Source organism: Primulina tabacum, chromosome 1 (genome assembly GCF_025594145.1).
Source record: "Primulina tabacum isolate GXHZ01 chromosome 1, ASM2559414v2, whole genome shotgun sequence".
Classification (NCBI taxonomy): Eukaryota; Viridiplantae; Streptophyta; class Magnoliopsida; order Lamiales; family Gesneriaceae; genus Primulina; species Primulina tabacum.
Window position 1 is genome coordinate 53,634,631 of NC_134550.1, and position 19,508 is coordinate 53,654,138.

At 34.7% G+C, this 19,508-nt stretch overlaps 1 protein-coding gene and 1 pseudogene across 1 annotated transcript; both read right to left on the reverse strand.

Annotated features, from left to right (window-relative positions):
* Positions 1 to 843: 843 nt before the first annotated feature.
* On the reverse strand, positions 844 to 2,501 carry LOC142549367 (fasciclin-like arabinogalactan protein 4). The gene has a single exon (XM_075658289.1). It carries the CDS (start codon positions 2,391 to 2,393, stop codon positions 1,143 to 1,145), a length of 1,251 nt encoding a protein of 416 aa, XP_075514404.1. The 5' UTR covers positions 2,394 to 2,501; the 3' UTR covers positions 844 to 1,142.
* A 7,317-nt stretch (positions 2,502 to 9,818) lies between these two features.
* Positions 9,819 to 18,668, reverse strand: LOC142549377 (lysine-specific demethylase JMJ21-like; annotated as a pseudogene).
* Positions 18,669 to 19,508: the final 840 nt, after the last annotated feature.

The following is a 19,508-nucleotide window of genomic DNA, read 5'->3' on the forward strand; positions in this document are numbered from 1 at the left end:
ATCAAATTCCTTGTGAGTTGTGACATATGAGACCTACAAATCCAGAATTCGATGACGAAACTGCAGATAAGGTAGCGAAGTTAAGCCTTACCAAGAAACAGTGGATGGAAGGAAGTATGGTGTTCAAAGAGAAAGGAACCAATATTCAAGCATCATTATTCGCCATCTCCAGGGGCATAAATCTATGTACCGAACTTGGTCATTGGACAGCTCAAATCTCGGTTATAAATGATGCTTCTCCTATTATGTTCTGTCCATCCACATAAATGGAAAAAAAAAAAGAAGCTTTATTCATGTAGCCAGGAGTGTTGTTCAGGTGGATTCTTCACTTCATTCGATCAATCCAATTGGGATAAATTTTCGTATACTGTATTAAAATATCAAGACCAATGCCAGATGACCTCTTAATTCATTATACTTGTAGCTAAACCGGGCATACATACTTTTCAACAAACTAGCAGTATCGGCGCCCAGAAACTCCTGCTTATTGGATTCAAATGGTTTTAAAAAAAAATCGTTTTTAACCCAAGAGTTGAGTAAATATACAAGTATGTTGACAGGAAATCGATGAAATTTCCAACAGAGAGATACTACTCAAATAGAACAAGAAATGAGAAACTCTTAGGCTCTTTACCACAAGTCAGAAATATGCCCATGAAATTTTTGGTAATTTCTTCAATGAATCACAATTCCAAAAAAACTGCAATTTTTTCTGGTTTTCTGTTCAAAATAAGAACCAATACAATTGCTCCTGTAATCTGTTTCCATACGGAGTACATTTCTTTCGAAAAGTACTGTACTAGAACTTGCAATAAAATCTCTAAAATTCTAGAGTCACTCGTGCAACAAAATTTGTTATTAAATTACACAATTTAATGCAAAAAAAAAAAAAAAAATCCAAGTTCTGTACAAGCAACAGGAATATAGATTCAAGAAATGGCGATTTTTTAACAATTAAATTATGAAAGAAAAATAAACATCCCCTAAGCCTAGATTATTGGCAAATAAATATTTCTTTTCGACAATTTTCTCACCTCGGGTACACTCAATCCCAGTTGAACAATGGCAGCAATTTGTGGCACCAAATTCAAATCTTCCGTGGTACAATCCAAATTTCCAAATGAAGCAACCAAATCTTGTAGCTATAGCAACAGACAACACAATCCAACGCACCATAAACCCAACACAGTACGCAGCACCCTAATTGCGTTACCCGCCTCCGACAGCATTTCCAGCCCCGGCGGTGATGACAAATGACTCGGCGGACCGTTTGCTGCCGGAGAATCTCCCGGAGGAAGTGCAATATCGGGTGGCTGAGCCACCCCTCGACTGCCGTCACTAGGCTTTTTCACCTCAATTGGATTCCTCCCGAAATATTCTCTGGGCAGTAACACTTTCGATACCCCAAAAATAGCCACCGGATTCTGATCGAACACTGTCTGCGTGATGGATGCCTGGACTATTCCGGTATCAATGCCGACGGACCCATTAACCCGGGAGATATTCAAGGTAAAACTGCCAGCCCCATTCTGCTCCGTGGCCAAAGTGGGTTGAACTGGGTTCACAATGGACTCCAAAGAACCCAGCGGGTAGTATGAATGTAAGACGTGAAATCTCAGCACCATAGCCTTTTTCTCCGCAGGTAATGACTGAAATCTGACGGATGAAGGTAGATCGGCGAACCCTTCATCTGTAGGAACGAAAAGGGTTATCCCAGCACCGCCCTCGTCGGCTTCAAACTCAGAAACAACACCGGAGGCGGTAAGCATCGATGCCGCCACATTAAAATTGTGCCCATCGATAAGCGCTTTCGTGATGTTCAACCCCAGAGTGGGGCGGGTTTCGGAAGCCATGAGGTCGAGATTGTAAGGTATTAACAGCGAACTAAGCGAGAAGATTGACACATTGTAAGGTATGTTTTCAATCAGGGAGAGAATGGTAGCATTAGAGGTTTCAGAATGGACGGTGGCGTCTCCGGACTCGGCATCGAATGTAATGTTGACACTGCCAGAGTTGGAGGTCGCGCGGCCGGTAGTCTGGAAGAGGGTGGTGACGCGCCTGCCGTTGTAAGGCAGGAGACGTAGGTCGGACCAGGAAAGATACTCGAGAAGAACGTGGTAGCGGAGGACATCGGCGAGGGTGGCCGAAGAGGGGCGGCCGGCAGAGCGGAGATGGGAATTGGGCACAACAAGAAGGGTGAGGGAGGAGCGCTCGGCGAGATCGGAGGCGACGGCGGTGGAGGAAAGCAGCGAGGTGAAATCGGAGAGATCGGGAAATGGCTTAAGGAGCTGGGCGATGTTAGAGGGTAAAATGGATAGAGGGCAGGTGGAGAGTAGCAGTAAAAAGAGGAAATTGATAGGGGTAAAACGGGGAATGGAGCTTCGGATAGCCATTTCTGTGCGTTGGAAAAGAGTTGAGGTGGGAGCGAAGACACACTGTGTGTGTATGTGTGAGTGTGAGTGGGAATCGATTGTGCTGGGAATGATGGGAGCGAGAAATGCGATATTTTTTTTAAAAAAATCTAATTTAATGTACGATATACATATATACATCCTCGATCTTTTATTTTATCGAGACGTCACTCAAAGACATACATAAAATTTTGATATATTCAAAATACAAGTAATTGTTGAAAAATATATTTAAAATATGAGTATTGAATATTTGAATGTTGAATATTTGAATGTTGAAAATAAGAGTTGTAAATATTGAAAATTAGTGTGTGATGATGTAGGTAATGATGTATTTTATTTTTGGATTATTTGTAAAGATTTCCTATAAATAGATCTCTCATTTGTGAAGAAAATCACAATTGAGTAGAGAGAAAAATATTATAAAGTGTGTAGTTTGGTAAATTTTGAGAGTTTGAGATTTTTACTTTTTACCATAAATTTTTACTTTTTCACAACACGTTATCAGCACGAAGCTCTAAAAGTCCTACATATTTTTCCAAGCTCCAAACAGAAGAAAAAGGTAACAAAAATAATTATATTTATTTTACTGTTATTTATTTATTGTGTATTTATTTAATATACAATATAATGTTATTATTAGAAATAATAAAAATAAATTTTTCATAAACTTGTTATAAATCCTGGGAGGATGTTAAGACGACATCCCACACTCCCGGTAAGGGATACGACAAGTATAAAAGCCTATAAGGTTTTTAAACAAAATAAATTATGACACTCATTATAATATTATGATATGATATACATAATTATTTAAACATGTCTAATATTATATATATCATATTATTATCATAAAATTATACAAATACATACCTTTATTTTTTTTGTACCCCAACGGTCATAAATGGTAAACAACGGCTATTTTTTGCCCTATAAATATGATCTCACAAACACATTCCATCACTCCAACTTTCTCTTCTTCTCTAAAAATTATTCATCATCAAATTTTTCGAAGAAAAAAGAAGATGGCTTTCTCAAGGTTATTTTTAATTATTTTGGTTATCATACTCACGAGTCTTTTATTTATCGGAGAATATCCTCCTCGTGTGTTTTCTTTATTTTTACAAATACTTGTACTTGTTGTTTATCCGTTACTTTGTATTGCAATAATTATTAACTAATAAAATGCATCGTAATTTTTTAGTACCACCATGTCAAATTTAACAAAGCTCGAATTTGTTGCGCTCGACATCACGGGAAAGAATTATATGTCATGGACTCTAGATGTAGAAATGCATCTTGAGTCATTGGGTCTAAGCGAGACCATTAAAGAAAATGGCATATGCACGTCACAAGAAAAGGCAAGAGCCATGATATTTTTGCGTCGACATCTCGACGATGGATTGAAATGTGAATATCTGACTGAAAAAAATCCCATGGCTTTGTGGAAGGGATTAAAAGAAAGATTCGAACATATAAGAGAAGTTATACTTCCGACCGCCCGGGATGAATGGAATACATTGAGATTCCAAGACTTTAAAAAAGTCAGTGATTACAATTCGGCGATGTATAGAATAATCTCGCAATTAAAATTTTGTGGACATGAGGTCACAGAATCTGAGATGCTTGAAAAAACATTTTCCACGTTTCATGCATCAAATATTACTCTACAGCAACAATATAGAGTACGTGGATTCGCGAGATATTCTGAACTCATCGCCTGTCTTCTTGTGGCGGAAAAAAACAACGAGCTATTAATGAGAAATCATCAGTCCCGACCCACTGGATCAACAGCATTTCCAGAAGTAAATGCTGTAAGTAAAAATGAATTTAAACCTGGAAACCAAAATCAAATTCAAAGACAAGGTTTTGGTCGAGGTCGAGGTCGAGGTCGTGGACGTGGAATTGGCCGTGGTCGTGGTCAAGGCCGTGGTTTTGAAAATAATCGAGATAGTTATTTTTATAACTCATCTCAAAAGAACGTCCCAAACCATCCACAGAAAAGGCATCATGAGAATACAAGTATTAATGAGAAGCACTCAAAAAGATATGAAAGTTCTTGTTACAGATGTGGTACTCCAGGACATTGGTCCAAAGTTTGTCGAGCCCCTGAGCACCTTTGTAAACTTTATAAAGAATCATTAAAGGGGAAAGAAAAGGAGACCAACTTCACTGAACGCAGTGACCGTTTGAGTGATTTAACTCATTTTGATGCTGGTGATTTTATGAATGATTTCTCTGGAAATGATCAATATGTTGGTGGGATAGAAATGAACAATATTGATGCTGCAGATTTTCTCAACGATTTCTCTGAAAATGAACAATATAATGGTAGAATATAAATGTACAATAATCTATTTTTCATGTATTCATAGAATAATGTTTTATTGTATAATTATGATTTGTGTTATATTTAAATATATATTGCAAGTAATTTATTTCATTGCATATTTTTTTGAAGTTCAAATATGGAAAATGCTATGAGCAAAGCTGAAGTTTGCATACCCGATAGTGGTACAACGCACACTATCCTCCGAGATAAAAGATATTTCTTGGAACTAAAACCAACAAAAACAACGGTGAATACAATATCAGGTCCTGTAGACTTGATTAAAGGATGTGGTAAAGCACAATTTTTGTTACCTAATGGTACAAAATTTTTGATCAATGATGCTTTATATTCACCACAATCGAAAAGAAATTTGTTGAGTTTTAATGATATATATTCTCATGGGTATGATACTCAAACAATGAATGAAGGGAATGAGAAATATATGTGTCTTATCACATATAAATCAGGAAAGAAATATGTGATTGAAAAACTACCAATGCTCCCTACTGGATTGCATTATACACATATAAGTCCCATTGAATCAAACATGGTAGTTGATAATTCTTCGAGATTAACCAATTGGCATGATCGATTGGGACATCCTGGTTCAACAATGATGCGAAGAATTATAGAAAATACACATGGTCATCCACTGAAAGACCAGAAGATCTTTCAGAATAATAAGTTTCAATGTAAAGCATGTTCTCTTGGAAAACTTATTATAAGACCATCACCAGTCAAAATCCAAACTGAATCACCAATGTTTCTTGAACGTATTCAGGGTGATATTTGTGGACCAATCCATCCACCATGTGGACCATTCAGATACTTTATGGTATTGATTGATGCCTCCAGCAGATGGTCACATGTATGTTTATTATCAACTCGAAATGTTGCATTTGCAAGATTACTTGCTCAAATAATAAAATTGAGGAATCAATTTCCCGATTATACAATCAAGAAAATTAGACTTGATAATGCTGGTGAATTTACTTCCCAAACTTTCAATGATTATTGTATGTCTATGGGAATCATTGTTGAGCATCCTGTTGCTCATGTACATACACAGAATGGATTGGCTGAATCATTGATTAAACGTCTGCAAATGATTGCTAGACCAATGATAATGAAAACAAAGCTCCCTATTTCTATATGGGGACATGCAATTTTACACGCTGCTTCATTAATTCGCATCAGACCAAGTGCATATCATAAATACTCCCCATTGCAGCTTGCATTTGGTAAAGAACCAGACATTTCTCATCTGAGAATTTTTGGATGTATGGTGTATGTGCCTATTGCACCACCGCAACGAAAGAAAATGGGACCTCAAAGAAAGGTTGGAATTTATATCGGTTATGATAGTCCATCAATCATTCGATATATTGAACCTCAGACAGGCGACGTGTTCACAGCACGTTTTGCTGATTGTCATTTTAATGAGGAAATCTTCCCAATGTTAGGGGGAGAACAGAAACATACCGAAAAAGAAATTACATGGTATGTATCATCATTGTTACATCTGGATCCAAGAACAAAACAATGTGAAAAAGATGTACAACAAATTGTACACTTGCAAAGAATAGCAAATCAAATACCAGATGCATTTGCAGACACAAAAGGGGTAACTAAATCATATATACATGCTGCAAATGCCCCTGCTCGAATTGAAATTCCAAAGAAACAAATGGAAGATACTCATGATGTCATTAAACGCCTGAAGCGTGGAAGGCCAGTCGGTTCCAAGGATAAAAATCCTCGAAAAAGAAAATTCATAGAGAAACACGATGATCACAAAATAAAGAATGACGTTTCTGAAGAAACACATGATGATCACAAAATAGAGAATGGTGTTCCTGAAGAAACACATGATGATGAAAATGTTCTGTCAGAACCACAAACTGACGAGAATCATGAAATCTCTATCAATTATATTAATACTGGAAAAATATGGAACCGAAAAGATATAGATGAAATTGATGATATATTTTCTTATAATGTGGCAATCGACATCATAAATGATAACGAAGATCATGAACCAAAATCTTTTGGTGAATGTAAAAATCGGCAGGATTGGATAAAATGGAAAGATGCCATCCAGGTTGAATTAAATTCGCTAAATAAACGTAATGTTTTTGGACCTATAGTCCTTACACCTGAAGGTGTAAAACCTGTTGGATACAAATGGGTTTTTATTCGAAAGCGAAATGAGAAAAATGAAATAGTAAGATATAAAGCTCGACTTGTTGCACAAGGTTTTTCTCAAAGGCCTGGAATTGATTATGAAGAAACGTATTCTCCTGTGATGGATGCAATTACGTTTCGGTATTTGATTAGCTTGGCGGTATCTGAAAATTTAGAAATGCGTCTTATGGATGTTGTTACAGCTTACTTATATGGATCACTTGATAGTAATATATATATGAAAATCCCTGAAGGATTTAAGATGCCTGAAGCACAAAGTTCAAAACCCAGGGAATGTTATTCTGTGAAATTACAAAGATCATTATATGGGTTAAAGCAATCAGGTCGAATGTGGTATAATCGACTAAGTGATCACTTGATAAAAAAGGGATATGTAAATAATTCAATATGCCCTTGTGTTTTCATTAAGAAAACAACATCCGGATGCGTAATTATTGCTGTATATGTTGATGATTTAAACATCATTGGAACGAATAAAGAAATTCAAGAAGTTGTGTCATACTTGAAGGAAGAATTTGAAATGAAGGATCTTGGAAAAACCAAGTATTGTCTGGGTTTACAAATTGAACAAAAAGAATGTGGAATGTTTGTTCACCAGACAAATTATACAGAAAAGATCCTTAAACGTTTTAATATGGATAAAGCAAATCCTTTAAGTACTCCAATGGTTGTTAGATCATTAAACATAGAAAAGGATCCATTCCGTCCATGTGAAGATGATGAAGATATTCTTGGTCCAGAAGTACCATATCTAAGTGCCATCGGTGCCCTTATGTACCTTACAAATTGTACAAGGCCTGATATATCTTTTGCCGTGAATCTGTTGGCAAGATTTAACACATATCCAACAAAGAGACACTGGAACGGAATTAAACATATATTCCGTTATCTACGAGGAACGACAGACTTGGGACTTTTGTATTCAAAAGATGCTAATCCAAGTATAATTGGTTATGCTGATGCTGGATACTTATCTGATCCACACAAGGCACGTTCCCAAACTGGATATGTATTTACTCGTGGAGGCACTGCAATATCTTGGCGTTCTCAGAAACAAACGCTCGTAACAACTTCATCAAATCATGCCGAGATTATTGCACTACATGAAGCAAGTCGTGAATGTGTGTGGTTAAAATCAATGACCCAACATATCCAAATTTCATGCGGATTATCATCTGATGAGAAGCCTGTGATACTATATGAAGATAATGCTGCATGTGTTGCTCAAATGAAAGAAGGATACATAAAAAGCGACAGAACTAAACATATTCCTCCTAAGTTCTTCGCATTCACTAAGGAGCTAGAGAAGAATAAATATATTGATGTTCGTCACATTCAATCAAGTGAAAACTCATCAGATCTCTTCACAAAGGCACTTCCTACGTCAATATTTAGAAAGCACATATATAATATTGGGATGCGCAATCTACGAAATTTGTGAAGAATTGTTCGTGTCAACATGAGGGGGAGTTTACGTGACTGCACTCTTTTTCCCTTACTATGGTTTTTATCCCAATGGGTTTTTCCTAGTAAGGTTTTTAACGAGTCAGTATAAAAACACGTAATGAAGACAATCATTATGATCATCATCACAAGGGGGAGTGTTGAAAAATATATTTAAAATGTGAGTATTGAATATTTGAATGTTGAATATTTGAATGTTGAAAATAAGAGTTGTAAATATTGAAAATTAGTGTGTGATGATGTAGGTAATGATGTATTTTATTTTTGGATTATTTGTAAAGATTTCCTATAAATAGATCTCTCATTTGTGAAGAAAATCACAATTGAGTAGAGAGAAAAATATTATAAAGTGTGTAGTTTGGTAAATTTTGAGAGTTTGAGATTTTTACTTTTTATCATAAATTTTTACTTTTTCACAACAGTAATAATTTAATGATGGACATATAAATAAATATAATCGTGAAAAACTTATCAAAATTATAAATATTATTATATATTATATACGAAATTTTGTGATAAAAGATTGGAAAGAGTGCATATATCATGACAACCTAACACATGGAATGTCATGATTAAACTGACGTAGGTTGAGTGAGTGAGTGAGTGAGTGAGTGAGACTGAAACTTAACTTAATTTGGAAGTTCATCGAGGCACAAGTAAAATGGATTAAAGGCAAGCTATAACACCCCCATTATATAACCTTTAATTGTAATTTTAATATCAATTTAGTAATTTATTATTTAAAAAAATTCAATATATTAAATCAATTATTAAACATATGATTTTTTAAATAAAAACTAATACTTTAACGACTTCAAAAGGCAATTTTTTCGTATACTATGATATTGATTTAACTTTTTGTTGAATTATTGGGAGTATTTTAGTTTTAGGAGCTATGACAAGTCCTACTAAAAGGTATCAAAATTGGTTATGATTGGTAGTTTGTGAATCCTTTGTTCAATAATGTAGCGTAAAATTGTATGAGTACGAATGATTAAAAGATATTTTAGTTATTTTAATTTATGGACAAAAAATTGTGTTAGACGATCTCACGAGTTGTATTTGTTAGACGGATCTCTTATTTAGGTCATCCATGAAAAAGTATTACTTTTTATGCTACAAGTATTATTTTTTATTGTGAATATCGATAGGGTTGACATGGCTCACAGATTAAGATCCGTGAGACGATCTCACATGATACCCACTCTAATTTATGATGCACCAGAGAACCACTTTAAAATGCATTTCTTAGCATAAAAAATACACGCCTGAACGCAATACGAAGGTGACCTTTCCTTTCCTCGCCTTTTGTTTAGCCTTTATTTGATTTGAAGGCTATTTTGATACACATACATTTTAAAAATAAAAATCGAAAACTTGTCATATTAATTAAGCTTAAAAAAACATGAACCGTGAAATCTGACTTTCTGATAAATATCAAATTTCCAAATTCTTTCTAATTACTTTTTTGTCAGCAAAATATATTGTAATACCATAGCTTTCGCACAGAAGTTACAAAGAAACCAGCAGTTCGGCCGAACTTATTTTGTATTATTCAAACAAATCAACAAATACCGGTGTAATGGTTCAGTTCTCCCCAAATTTTTTCCTCTACTTCCTCCCATGAATTTGCCACCCTCAAGTCTTTCCACAGACTGAAAAAATTGCGCCCAGAATGTTTTCATCATGCAAAATACAATAGCACCTGTTAGACATTAACCAATCGAAACAAATGAGAAAGGAGTCACATTTCAAAACACAAACAATGAGACATTTCGCAACAAACGAAAGAAAAAAGAACAGATTTTGATAATTGCACGGTAGTTGATTGAAAAAGTATCAAATAAAATATCAATCAGGGATACAAGGGATTGTAGAGCCGAACTTACATTGCTCTGTATGAGAGTCGCCCAAACCTACTATCATCAACCGACTCTTTCGGTGATTCTTTTCCAAAAAATGGACGCCTGTATTTGTTAAGGAAGTGATTCAAGAGACGATAATCTCCGCGGAAGATATCAAGATATATTGGGATTAGGTCAAGCAGTGGATCCACCGTAGAACAGAATTATGCCAATTTACTCAATAGCGGAAGGAAGAAAGAATAAAATCCAGAATCATCAATTTACTCGAAAATTGAAGGCATAAATATTAAAATTCAGGACGATTCTGTTATAAGTACATTAACAAGAATAAAATCCAGAATCATCAATTTACTCGAAAATAGAAGGCGTAAAGATTAAAATTCAGGATGATTCTGCTATAAGTACATTTCTGTTAATGAAATATAAGTAAAGGATTTACATGCAAGATCAGCATTCACATAAGATTAGCCATTGTCTATAAAGCACACGAAATATTGGGATTAATCCATGCTTCTCCAGGAGAGGAACTCCTTATATAACATATAACCGTCAGATGTATTGATTCTACATGTAACATATGTAGAACCAACACATGACACGAGTATTAATGCACGTATGCCCACAAAATATTTCTCCTGATGTAGCATATTCCAATCCTCAAATCCAGTAATATTTCTTGAGATTGAGCCACTGAATTTATATCCACGGCTATATGAGTATGTTAGCCATCATAGAGTCTATACCAAAAGGAAAACAAACACACAGGAAACTAGAATTCAATTCTGTGACTAGTTGCCATTTTGATTGTTCCCACAGGGTACCAACATGCTGCACACAAATATACATTCTGCAAGCCGGTTGACATAATTTACATGAGCAAACATAATTGATTTCTTACGACACCTCCCGTGAAAGAAAAACAGAAGATAGCTAGCTGTAGGTGAAAAACACATAAATTTAGCATACCCCTATAATGCAAATCAATTTTCAGTCTCAGAATTACGACAAACATATTTTTTTATGAGTCAGCCAGTCAGGTGACTTTTATTGAACATTGAGGAAGCGTATATTCCTTTGTATACAAATTCATCCAAATAGGTTCACCACAAGTTCATATGCATTTTATTATTGTTTACAAATTAACCGCTGAAGATTAAAACATTAATGTTGAATGAAACTCTTCATACTTCCTCTTCAAAACATCTAATTCACTGAAAATAGGATGAATAATGCCAATGAAATTATCCAAATATGAAAGCAGGGGTGGGGCTGCTCTTACAGAAGCACAAGGAAAATCTATTTTCAAGTATCTTACGGAGGCACAGAAAGAAGCTGAAAAAACTCAGACATTAAAGAAAAAACTCACCTATAGATAAATCATTAAAGTCAAGGATGTGGCTAGGATACCATGAATAGCTTGTCCTGCTGCTTCTATAGGTTATACTAGACATATCCACATTACCACTTTCTGCAAAACAAGAATCAGAAGCAATTTCCCCTGATATAGAAGCTGAGCAACATGGTGTCATGTATATGTTGTCATCCATCACATCCATGTGTATCTAGGTGCAAGATTTGCAAGCTTCTGCTGCGTTCTTCACAGAAGAAAGATCAAATATATGAATTAAAGCTTGTAGATATTTAATAATTGCCAAGGATAAAGTTTGAAAGTGAATGTCATGAATAAAAATTATTACCAGTCAGAGAACTATGATCACCTCAAATATATCAATGAATATGCTCAGATCACGAGGGATGTAATTGTCGACTTTCTCTATCAGTTTGCTAGGAACAGGATCACCCCTGCAAGATAGGAAGAAAATGTATAGATTTTAAAATAATTTAAGCTCGCCATTCATACAAATAAAAAATATGCTGCAGTGCACCATCCACCTTGCATGTAACATCAAGAAGCATATAATGTACCAAAAGATAAAAACAAGAGTAAAACACTAACTTCCCAACCATCAAGTTCACCAATGACTAAGAAAAAGGCCAAATTACTATTGTGGTTGCACACTGCTATACAAAGTTCATTTTGTAAAACCTGAAACTCAAAAGATTGATGATAGAAACCCATTCATACCATGCAGTCAAGCGGTGATGGACATCCTCCCTTTTCTGATTTATAATGCTGATAAATAATTTCCACTCAACTGGATTGCCAACGTGAATGGAATCCATCACCATATGATAGCTGCACTTGACCTTCTCTAGCCTTAGCATTGCGTCTTGAGGAGATGGACATGGAAAAATATGAAGATTACACAGATGCTCACCCAAAAAAGAAGCCAGATTTTAAGGCCTCTTCTGATGAAAGGGTGTCTCTACTGCATATCAAACAATTTTAAAGCGATGGATAAAAAAATGCACGATGATTTAGAGCCCATGAAGCAGGCTATGCTTGAAAAAACACCGCAGAAAAAATTAGTGTTTGAGTAATACTTACAGCTCAGCAAATATTTTCCCTCCACATCTTTTTGTCACAATGTAGGGCCGCATAAAAGAACTTGATTCGCTTAATGGTGTTCGAGCTTTCTAATATTCAAATTGTTTTTGCTCCAGACCCCAAATGGGTAATCAACTTCTTTAAGATTTAATGATAGACTATGGCTGTCAATCACCTCAGGTATGCAGCTACCATCCCAAGGCAATACTCTATATGATCCATTTTCAAAAAGCAGAATCCCACTGGCTGATACGGTCGGAATGTAACTCTTCAAAGGAGAGTTCACATTCTGAAGTAGATTTTGGAACTCAAGCTGTCATCAAAATAAGTCAACATTGGTAAAATTGGAGGGGGTGTTCTGGACCATTCCGCAAGCTAGAGCCTACAAGTGGGAACAATGAAATCATACCTCAGTGCCTAAACCATAAAGAGATGCTTCCAGGCCTCCTTCAACAAATATTTTTATTGCATAGTCAGCACAGAGGTAGACCTGTAATATAATATCAGTTCCAGTAGTAATTATTACTCTATCCTACTAAGAATGTAACTCAGCTACTGAGAGAAGATAACCAACATGAACCAAACTGTTGAAATTTTAAATAGGCATAAATCTACAGCAACACAACATAAGATTTATATATTTCGATCATAAAGACCTACATCCATGACACAAAGCCTAGAGGGCTAAAACTCTATGAATCTCTCCTGGTTTAAATTGACATCACTTATTTATATAGAAAAAGCAGATTAAAGTAAATATGGTGGAAAATCTTTCTTAAACATTAATCATAATTAAATCATATAAAAAGTACAATATAATTATGATTTCATGATATATTATTTGATTTTTAACACTACCCCTCAATTTGAACGTGGAAAGTCTTTACAAAGTATAAAATGTATTGAAAAAAATATCGCACGATGTTATATTAGAAACCAGCGAGAGAAACCACGCATGCAGAGATCTTCTGTTAATCAACAAACACACTATCTTTATGTTTGTGCTTACAAAATTATAGATCAGACACAAACAGAGTAAAATAACCAAGACACCAACAACTCCACCATTTGAACATGTCAGTTAGGCAGGCAGAATCATGTTGTTTTTGAACGGATCCTGTCCATGTGAACATTGAAAAGGAAAAATATTTTTGGTTCAGTAATTGTTCAGGTCAGCAGCAACCCCCTCCCCTCCCCTATTTTGGGGTGTAGAAGTTTAGACAGCTCCCAAGAAAAAAAAAACCCTAGTCCGAGATTCCTGCTTCGATACCATTTTGTATCTTATATAGGTTGGAATATGGTGAAGAAAGTACATAACATAATACAATATCTATGTGGTTCAGATAAAGAAATGCATCCACGACACAGTGCCCAATGGGCTAAAACTCTATTAATCTCTCTTAACATTGAGATAAATATGGTAGGCAATATTTCCTTAAAAGAATCATATACATATAATATCAAAGATACACACTTAATGATATCAAATATGATTTCTTGATTGCTACCACAAACAATAGACCAGAGAATTTGTAACCCTTGGAAACAAATCTTAGGACAGAACTCACAGGATTGCTACCAGTATCGACGGGGAGTTTCTCATCATGGACTGGAGAGGGTAACTCGTGGAAAGCACAAATTTCTCCCACACGTTCAAATCATTTATCAGCATTGAGTGCTAGACAAGCTCCCTGGGACATGAGGTTTATGCAAAAGATATGTTTTAAGTTACACAATTAACTATGTCACAAATATGGATGACCAAAATGGATCAATCCTAACAAGTTATAAATGGATGAAGTGATTCTGTCCAGCAGAGGTCAGAACCACAAAGGACCCCAAACATGATAGGATTCGAGTCAAGGAAGTTATACTCAGATAAAAAAAGGTCAAGCATATGGAAGATCATGACTAATAAGCAAAACCAAAAATTATCACTATTGGAATCTCTTTTGCAGAGGTATTATGATCTGGGCTAGTGGAGACCTTGGAATTATCTCAAATATCTATCATTTGCATTCAAGAACTCAACCTCAAATCCATATGGCATTTCAGAAAAAAAAGAGACTCATATAAGCTAAGGCATCGCTCCATTTGTGGAATTGAATATATAATAAGAGTGATAATAAAATAAAAGTTAAAGATAAATGATACAATATCATAAATTAAATGGTGTTTGGTGTGATTTTCAATCGATGGATTATTTTTGTTACCTGTATTGTGATTACTAAAATTCCCACATCAATTACTTTATTAAAAAAATTATAATAAATTTAAAAATATTATATTTATTATTAAAATTTTCCCTAAGTTTGATATCCAAAATACAAACAAAATAACAAATAATATGAATTAACAATATATCCAATAATTCAAATTAAATAATAATAAAAATAGGCATTTATTTTGATAATGAACATATCGATTGTTTCGAAAAATATAACAATTAAAATAATAATACCAATGGAATATTTATTTCAATAATAATAAATTTTAATAACAATCAATGTTACTAATAAATACAATAACATATTAATAATTATAATTCCTAAATAAAATATAATTAATAATAACTAGCCTAAATACAAAATCTTCATCTCACATACCAAGCACCCAAGGGAGGGACTGAAAACAATAGTTTCTTATCATTCATCCCAAACCATGCCTAAATAGTTTAAATATTAATTTCATGAAATTAGTTCAACTCGAGAGAGGTTGCAACATCCAACAATGAAGAAAATATAAACAAGAAAAGTAATACCTTCCATATTAGGTCTCTAAGTCCTGGCTTTCCGACTCAAAGTTTGCACAACCAATTTCTCATTTCTCGTTGTCCTATGCTGTTGCCGGAGCTCCATAAAGAACTGTAGTGGTCCCTCTCTTTATCAACAAACTTAGCTAATAAATTTATATCATAAGAATATTCCAGATTACCCAGACTGCAACTCGTGGACAATCCCTCAGTATCATTCCCATTGCATGCATTCTCACTGGATTGGCACATTCTCGCCCTTTTCTCTTTCCTACTGATATCATCATTATCCATTCCAATAGTGTTCTTCTCAACATCCTCAAAACCACCTTCGTCAAGAGCAAGCAACCCTGCCCGGCAAACGCATTTATGTCGACAACCAGGAGCCATATCCAAACACACGAATTCAAAGTTTTTAGAATTCACAAAATTCTGTGTCACGGCAATGGTTGTCTCCAAATTTAATACACAATGCCACCAACCAGTTGGAACATATATCGTCTCGCCAGGAAGCTGGGTGCACTCTATTGGTTTGTCATGTTCAGACAAAAGAGGATAATATTCCAGCCACCATTGTGAAAATATGTTGATACTTGGAAAAGAAATACAAATACGGAAAAAGAAAAATAAGAGGGCTTAGAAAATGCAAGCGAAGTGGGAATTTCAATGTTGACATCGCCATCTTCATCATTTACAATACAGTCACTCCTAAAGGAACTCTTCCCAGAGGATACAATGCCCACCTATTAAAAAAAAATAGGATATTACTTTTGAAAGTACACAATCTGAAGCAGAACCAAAAACTAGAGAGAGAGTTGCATGTCAAGAGGATAGTTCAATGTCAACCATATTGTTTACCTTTTACAGCCACAGAGGAGCGTGTTCCAAGCACTAGTTGGAGATGGATCAACATGCCAGGAGGCCCCAGATCTCTCTGGTCCAATAATGAGCCATCTAAAAGGTGGTCGTTGTTCGCCATCAAGCACATCAAAATAGTCTTCCCGAAATAGCTGGGGTACTTTATAATCCTTCAATAAGTTTGGAGCAGTTTCCCCAAACTGCATTAACGGAATTAGAGAATTGTACCAACTATGACATGAAATTCAACATTGAATTGTGAGTAATGAGTATAATTAACAACCCATTTTGTCAAAAATATATAGAGGATCTTCGTCATGCTGAAAATTCATGTAATCCTTGAACTTCATAGTGATCTTTTTCGAACTCTTCTGCGATATTTTAAACTTTGTATCAGGGTGTCTCAATAAAAGCAGTTCACTTGTCCATGATTTCCTCGCCGGCCAATTATCAGCTAATCCATTGATCAAAACCTGTTAAAAATCATCAATCTTGAGAAAATAAACTACATCACTGTCATGAACACCAAGCAAATGATAGATCAATGAGACAAAGCAATAACCAGTACATTGATCTCTTCCTTATTGGAGCAAAATAAAAATTTGCTCCACACTATTGGCAATAAGAAGAAAGTAAATTTAATAAAGAACCAATGGACACAATACAGCCCAATGGAACAATAACCCATCAGGAATCAGGATTGTGTAGTTTGAACAATGTTTTGAAAGTAAATAAGGTTAGGTAAATAAATAACACTTTCATGAATAAACTACAAATATGAGATTAATGGCAAATTACCGCTCACATACTGGTTTTTGACCATCATATGCCTCATGAAACTCTTCTAAAGAGACATTCTCCTTTCTCTCCACATTTCCGCTATCAAAATCAAATCCATTTACTGTGGTATAAGATCGGTATAACCTCTGGTATAGAATAAAGAGTGAATCCTGCAAGAGGTGATAAACCATCAAAACAAGTAGGCGGTTATCATCACACAAAAGAAAGAAAAAAAAGATTCTAAATTTGGATACCATCAAAGTGCAATGGTTTCTTTTGAGATTCTTCGATATATATAAGGGGCAAATCAAGTCTGAGATATAAAATGAAACTATCAGACTTCTATAAAAGTTACTCGATGGAAGAATAGTAGAGAAATCAACAAAGTGTATACTGATACAAAGCTGTTTTTTCCATGAGCCTTTGTACTCCAACTGGCGATTAACAATGCGAAGGCATAGACTCATCCAGAAGGGTTCTTCATTGCATAATATATACATCACACTGCAAAAAAAAAAGAAGATAAACTACTGAATTATTCATCAACATATAAATATTAAAACCAAAATGGAAAGTTTCTATAAGCCCACAGAGTTTGGGAAAACATCAAATTATAGATAAAATGACAAGAACGGCGAATGAAGAAATTTTAGGTACTCAACAATTTGTCTAATTTGAAGTATGCGGTTAGTATCTTCCAGAAGTCATTGCATCTTAATATAAATTAAATGGCCAAAGAAGGGGATAAAGAAATAATCTTCCTCCGATTTGTTTACCTTCACAAATGAAATAAGCACATCCAAACAGCTATAAAAGAATTTTTCCCTCTCAGAAAGAGTGGAAACATTAATTCTTCTAGTATCTAGATGGTATTCTCTTCAAATAAAATTATGCAGAATATCTTACTATCATTATCAAGATAACTATTATTTTTTTTATTGTTACTATTATCATTTAATTATCTCGATACACTTAATTTTTAGGAAAACTGCCAAGTGCCTGGTGTGCATGTATACATGAACAAGATGGTGCAAATAACAAAAACATAAAATAAAGAGCAGTCCAATTTAACCCTATCGAATAGTGAATATCCTCAACAATTTCATCATTACAAAATCCGAGTTAGAATATGCTTGGATTATATGATCGTCTATCCATCTTCACTATCATGATTGCGGGTAGAAATTAGAAAGCATGAATCTAACCAGGAACAGGATGAATTGACGACCATACCTGCTGACGCATGAGAGACGAGCAACATCACGATGCGTGAGATTCACTAATATAGCACACAAGATCTCATCCGGCAGAACGCGGAGATCACCCAGTGCCTCCACTCGTCGCCGGTTTTCAAAATCGACGGTTGATTCTGATCGCGATTCGCCATTAGCGTGACCACCTAGACCTGTGTCCATTGAAAACAAATGGAATTATCCGAAGGAATGCAGATATGCAATCGTAGCGTAGAATCCATGCTATTGTTGGAAGTCTCGAATTGTTGTCATAGATAGACACACGACTCTGCCGCAAATGTTAATAATCTCCAAGCGCCAACACGCTTTATTCGCTATCCTCCGAATTATGGTTTTAGTTTATATTAGTTTTTATCATGATTAATTAATTATTTATTGTATTAAATTCAGTTTATGTTATATCAAAGAGAATAATCCTCATAAGACATATAGATTGAGAAATCAACATCGACTAGGTCTCTTGTGAGACGGTCTCACGAATCTTTATCTATGAAACGGATCAACCATACCGATATTCACAATAAAAAGTAATACTCTTAGCATAAAAATTAATATTTTTTCATGGATGACCCAAATAGAGACAGATCTCACAAAATACGTCACATGAAACCGTCTCACACAATTTTTTGCTATCAATATCCTATTGAAACAATAATAAATTGAAAATAGTTTTCAAAGAATGTCAGAGTGGATGAAGTATGTAAACGTTTGATCAATGATTATGAGTTTGATTCTTCCTACCAACACATTCTTGAACGAGCTTGTCACATATTACTTATTCAATGTGATTTATCTGATTAATATAATTTGTAAACTAAAAAAATTAAGTTAATTCTGTCAAAAAATAAAATAAAATTAAGTTAACATGTGATAAAAAAAGAATAATAATAATTTGAACTGATTGTATTATATTAACATTCAAACAAGAATTATATTTTTTTCTTACAAATATGTAAGAATAATTTTCAATAATCAGATTTTGTTATTCAACATATGTTCGAACTAATCTTTGATAAATTTCATTTTTGGTGTTTTATATATATAAATCTGAAGTTTTGGGTATTTTATCAATTTGAATATCAACACTAGTAATTCAATTATTTACCACTAATGAATTTAATATTTTATTTGCTCGAGTG

Coding starts and splice junctions, on each gene's coding strand:
- LOC142549367 (XM_075658289.1), bottom strand. CDS start 2,393: ATGGCTATCCGAAGCTCCATTCCCCGTTTTACCCCTATCAATTTCCTC.